General features: G+C 48.5%; 1 protein-coding gene across 24 annotated transcripts in view; it reads right to left on the bottom strand.

Moving 5' to 3' along the window:
• Positions 1-1,338: 1,338 nt before the first annotated feature.
• Positions 1,339-6,000, bottom strand: part of ABCC12 (ATP binding cassette subfamily C member 12) — a 92,047-nt gene continuing 87,385 nt past the window's right edge. For all 24 annotated transcript variants that reach the window (XR_014805063.1, XR_014805065.1, XR_014805059.1 and 21 more), the window contains 4 exons: positions 5,596-5,674; positions 4,471-4,584; positions 2,233-2,397; positions 1,339-2,131 (listed from right to left, as the gene is read on the bottom strand). Coding sequence is in view for 17 of the 24 variants with exons in the window: in XM_084958793.1 (XP_084814919.1) it covers positions 2,039-2,131; positions 2,233-2,397; positions 4,471-4,584; positions 5,596-5,674 (451 nt within the window). In the remaining 7 variants the exon portion in view is untranslated. The remainder of the gene's footprint in view (positions 2,132-2,232; positions 2,398-4,470; positions 4,585-5,595; positions 5,675-6,000) is intronic.

Below are 6,000 nucleotides of genomic sequence, written 5' to 3'. Positions count from 1 at the left end.
GGGCAGGAAGGAGTGATAGAAGGTGATTCACCCACCAGTGCATCTCAATGAGCCACAGGGATATTTGCAGCCTTAGCCCCCTAGAAACACCCCGCTGAAATCATAGGCTGATTGTCCAGGTGGTAGGGGAGGTAGGAAATAAAGGATCCGCCCCCATTACATGGCTGGCACGGATTCCCAGAGCCAGCACAGACTCCCTCCCAGGGGAGTCACTGGACATCCATCAGGATGAAGCTGCACTCAGCCCAAGGTAGCTGCTCCACAGCCCCATGGATAGGCATTTGATCAACGTTACATCCTGTGATGGGAGAAGGCTAGGTCGGAAGAGTGGCCCTTCACAGGGAGCTCTGAACTTGGCATGGAGCTGCCTGTGATAGAGACCCTTTACTCACGGCCTTTTCAAACATATCCCTCTTTCTATGCTGATGGCATAGTCACTGCCCAGCTGCCTTACCTTGGGCCTTAGCACCCGCCAGACAGGGAGCACCACCTGCAGCCAGCCTTGCCTGCTTCACCTCTGGTCCTGCAGACACCTGCTGGGGCCTGGCCAGAGAAGAGCTGGAGAATCATTTGTTGGAAGCAAACCCCATATGCCCAGCCTTTGAGATGCTAGCTGATGGCTTGTCTGCCCTAAACCTCGGCCTCTCCAGACTAAACCCTTTAACATGCACATGTACCCTGGGGGAGGAGGATGGGAGTCTCTACCAGGATAAGTTCATCTTGGCATCACGCACTCATGTCGTTATTTCTTTTTGTGGAAGTCCCCAGGCCAGGGATCGAACCTGATGCACAGCAGCAACCCGAGCCGCTACAGTGACAATTCCAGATCCTTAACCCACCTCACCATCAGGGTGTTCTAGAGTTCTATGTGCCAGGCTTGCCCTCCTCCAAGTTTGGAAGGACAGAGTGAAGTGTGGGACCAGAACTAAGAAGGGGAGGGGACAAGAGCTTCATGGCCATTGCTGCCCTGGGCCACATCTAGAGAAGAGCCTGGGATCCAGGAGAGGAGTCCAGGAAACCTCCCTGAACCATCAATAGTGCCTTCAATCCTACAAGGAATGAGAAACAGCCGCACTGTGACAAACCCTGCCCAAGAGCCCTCTGAATTTTCTACTTTTTCCCCAAATGTCACCATGAATTAGCAGCAGTCACTCCTGGGCTGCTGGGACTATGTCTTTACTGCCTCCTCATAGCAAACTTGAGATGGGAAAGACAGCCTTTTATTTGGGAAACACTGTGGGGGTTTATTACTGAGTCAATGGAGAGCATGACGAAGATCTGTGAGAGGAAACAGTACAGAAATTGGAATATCTTCAGCAAAATAATTGCAAGGCAACATTTCAGGGTAGTTTAATTTCCTACTGCATTTTAATGACTAATATAGAAGATATAAAAATGTCATTTTTAGAAAAATGCCAACGTTTTGTTTTCCTGGTTATTCTAATAGATCAAATGGGACATACGATATGATTTTTTAAAATTTTTTTTCACCAAACACTGTAATCAATCTTCCATGCTACAAGATCTGTGTCGTTATTGCTTGTCACACACTCAAAATAGATGTGAATAGGAGTTAAGCGGAAAGAAAACTCTGTTCTTTTCCTTTCCGATAACAAGGCAGAAAACCTTTACAAAGGTCCATCCTTGGGCATTTTTCTCATTCCATTTGACCAGCTTTTTACTGAAAGTTACAACGTTTCCAGTCCCAGGCACTGGGGTGGTACTGATGAGGACACACAAGGGACCCTTGGGGTTTTAGGAGGGGAGGGCAGTTTTTTAATCCACTAGGTTCCTCTGCCTCTGTTCATCACCCAGAATCTGGCACAAGCCCTCCAAGTGAGGTCAGGAGGCACATGCTGGGTGAGGCAGGGAAGCAACTCCACCCCAGCTCAGCCTGTGTTTCAGGCATGAGAGGATGGTAGACCAGGGCTGCCCCCTGAGATGACAGTCCCTCCCCTGGCAGGCGCATCTGACTCATCTTACGCCACCTCCTCTTCCACTAACATCAGCTGTAGTGGTCCCCACCACGTGGGGCCCTTCATAGTCGGACTTTGTTTTCTGCTGCTAGTAACATCGAAAACGCAGAATCTGGCTTCTCAGCAAGGACTTCAGGCTTGTCAAACTCAACCACCTGAAAATCAGAGAAGAAGAGCTGAAATGATCAGAACATATCCACCCACCCTAGAGCCCAAGCCACTGAAGCCTTTGGAGAGGTGAGGCCAACTTCTGTACCTTCCCGTTTTCCATGACCAGAACGCGGTCACAGTTGAGGACTGTGTTGAGGCGGTGGGCAATGGTCAACACAGTACAGTCTTTGAAGGCGTCTTTGATGGTGCTCTGAACAAGAGTGTCGGTCTTAGAGTCCATGGAGGCCGTGGCTTCATCAAGGAGAATGATCTATCAAGGAAGGAACATTGTGTAAGTCACACCAAGCCAAAGCTGTACCTGGAGGAAAACTTATAGTCTTAGCTCAACTTATTTAAAAAGAAGGCTGAAGGAGTTCCCATCGTGGCGCAGTGGTTAACGAATCTGACTAGGAACCTTGAGGTTACGGGTGCCATCCCTGGCCTTGCTCAGTGGGTAAAGGATCCGGCATTGCTGTGAGCTGTGGTGTAGGTTGCAGACACGGCTCGGATCCTGCACTGCCGTGGCTATGGCGTAGGCCAGCGGTTACAGCTCTGATTGGACCCCTAGCCTGGGAATCTCCATATGCCACAGGAAGCGGTCCTAGAAAACGCAAAAAGACAAGGAAAAAAAAAAAGGGCTGAAAAACGACGAGCTAGAATCCATCTCAAAAAGTTGCAAAAATAGCAAGAGAATAAAAGTCACACCACATCACCTTCACCTTCTTCAGAAGGACTTCCTGGAGAAATAAGGCTGTATATGTATATATATATATATATATATATATATATATTTTTTTTTTTTTTTTTTCCAGAGCCACACCTGCAGCATAAGAAGTTCCTGGGCTAGGGGTCAAACTGGAGCCCTAGCTGCCAGTCACATCCACAGCAAGGTGGATCCAAGCCACATCTTCAACCTACACCACAGCTCATGGCAACACCAGATTCTTAACCCACTGAGCGAAGCCAGGGATCCTCATGTTACTAATTGGATTCGTTTCCATTGCACCATGACTGGAACTCCAAGCTTGTATACTCTTTATTCCTCTTTTTATAAATGGTTTGTTCTAATCCTACAAACTGATAAGAAGAAATACCCTGGTCTTTATCTACTGCGTTAACATGAGTCAGTGTGAGGTATAATAACAGCACTCTTATTAATTTCCTGTTGCTGCCATAACAATTTAGCACAAAATAGAGGCTCACAACAACACAAATTTATCATCTTATAGTTTTGGAGGTCAGAAGTACCAAAGTCAAGGTATTGCTGGGACTGCATTTCTTTTGCAGGCTCAAGAGGAGAAATGGTTTTCTTGCCTCTTCCAGCTTCTAGAGGCTGCCTGCATTCCTGGCCTGCAGCCCCTTCCTGGCATCACTCTAACCTGCAGGTCCATCGTCATATCACCTTCTTTCTTTCTGTCGTGCCCCCTTTTCTAAAGATTTGTGTAATTATACTGAGCCCACCTGGATAATCCAACATAATCTCCCCATCTCAAGAGACTGACTTAATCACATGTGCAAAGCCCCCTTTTCACAGGTAAGGTAACATGTTCACAGATTCCAGGTAGCAGGACATAGGCATTTGGGCGGGGTGGGGCGGGGGGGGGGGGCGACATTTTTCTGCCTACCGCAGTCCCCGGTTGCAAGTCAGAGGGCTGGAGCTCAGCTCTAACTCTGTTTGAACTTGGCAAAATTATTTAATTTCCCCCAGGCTCCATTTCTCTGTCTATAAAAAGGGTGAATATGAAATGCCAAGACAACACAGACCAACTCAGCAGTGAGCTGCACCACAGCTCACAGCTTCATGCTGGCTCCCTGCCCTGCCCTTAGCACATCTAGGGAGCACACACAATTGTTTACACTTCAATCAGGGTTCGGAGAAAGGTTTCTAGAGCAACAGCGCTCCCTTCCTTGGCATCAGGAAGCAAAGATGGCTAAGTCACTAAGAAAATATTCGTATGGAATGTTACAGTCCTCATATTCTGAAGGCCTTCTTTAGTATCCTGGGGACTGTTTATCGGGCCTGAGGACTGTTCAGGGACAAAAGGAAAAAGCTGAGAGGATGATTTCTCAAACCCAAACCACTTAGGAGAACAGCGAGAAGACAAAGCAAGCACTCCCAGGGAAAGGCCCAGGGGTAGCAGGTGCTATTGCTGTAAATGGCTGTTATTTTTCAATTTTTACGTAACCTCCCAACTTTGCCTTAAGAAAAAGCGATCGGTTTTTAAACAGCTCAATGGCTCTCTCGTTGCTCAAAGACAAACACGTGGCTCTGTCTCCTGGATTGAGCGGCGCTGCAGGAAATATTACAAATATGACCAACCCATTTTCCGTGCTGTTTGCTTACTTTTGAATTACGGAGAAGCGCTCGGGCCATGCAAAGCAGCTGACGTTCCCCCACTGAGAAGTTTTCTCCATTTTCTGTGACTTCTGCCTGTAATTTTTCTGGGAGTTTCATTATCTACAAAACATAGAGAATGCCGTATTTGTGCCGAGGATCTATAAAATCGTCCTGCAGTGTCTATATTGATGGCCCCCTTCTCTTGCATGTATCAGCTGGCTTTATGTTCCTGCAGAAAAGAAAGCGCAAAACAACGATTATTTCAATGTTGCAAATGGGCACCAGGGAAAGACCAAGGAGTAGGCGGCCATTAATAATTTAAAATCACAGTGTGATTCACAGAACCCTGGAGACGACCCACCAAAAGAGTACAAATGTAGCACACATAGCTCCAGAGAAACACAAACACGTGTAAATAAATGGCTTTCAGGGTCCCTACGTCCATGGCCAAAGCTGAGATGGGAAGAGAGAGTTTTCTGGCCATCCAGGAAAGGTAAGACAGGGTCTGATTTATGCAGCATGATAAGTCGGAGTGGCTTTGCGAGATGCTTGCCCTGATACCGAGCCCTGGGTGGGAAAAAAAAAAGAAAAAGAAAAACTCCCTCTGGGCTGCAGATGTGGCTACACTCACCTGCTGATCCCAGCTGCGGGTCTTATGGGACAGAGCCCCGTCTCATGCAGATGATGGTTCATTCCTAGAGGCTGCCATGCCCCCTCCCCTTCCCAGGGCTTATCCGTTTCAATCAGCAAATGAGGCTGCTGGCAGAGCAGCAGGGCACTCATCTGTCCGGAGTCAGACGGACCTGAGGCCAAGCCTCCCTTCTGCCACTAGGGTGTTGCTTCCCGGAGTCTTATTTTCTGCATCCCTAAAAGTGGGGGCAGGGGTACCAACCTCAGAGGGTTCGTGATCAGGACCCACCAAGATAATACACAGAAAGCTCTTAACTGTATCACTGCAGTGGCCTGATAAATAGCATCTATAGTTACTTTTAATAAGGAGCAAATAAGGATTGTATTCTACTGACATAGGTGGTGCCAACAAACAATGGACCAGATTTCAACCTGGGCCAGGTAACTGAGGCACTGGTGATGCTGGAAACGGGCTCCCCCTGCACAGCCCCAGAGACCTACTGTGTCTCTCATGAATGTTCTCTCCAGAACCTGCCAGAGCACCTCATCGCTGTGACTCTCAAAGGGATCCAAGTTGTACCTGCAATAAAGGAAAGGAGAGGGAGCTGAATCTCCGAGAATGAGACGCCAGGAGAGCGTGTTGCCCACAGCACGTGGGGGAGAGCGGGAGGCGGTGTGTGACAACGCCACGGCAACAACAGCTGTGCGTAGCCCAGGACAATGGTCCATGAAATACCATCTTCAGGCTGAGAGATCAAAGACCCAGGACTCTGGGCTTGGAGCAGAGATCACGCGGGGGCGGGGACGGGGCAGGGGGAGGACCAGCCCTGCCAATAGACAGTGCCAAGGCAGGCACTCAGGCATGGCATTTGGTCCTCCCTGTGGCTGTGTGCAGCAGAGTGGCTC

The sequence above is a fragment of the Sus scrofa genome, chromosome 6, assembly GCF_054392235.1.
Source record: "Sus scrofa isolate SSC_HxYL_T2T_F1_AM1 chromosome 6, Sscrofa_HxYL_maternal_Yorkshire_Landrace_v2.0, whole genome shotgun sequence".
Classification (NCBI taxonomy): Eukaryota; Metazoa; Chordata; class Mammalia; order Artiodactyla; family Suidae; genus Sus; species Sus scrofa.
Note: the sequence above shows the minus strand (reverse complement) of the source record. Positions and strands in the feature narration are given on the sequence as shown.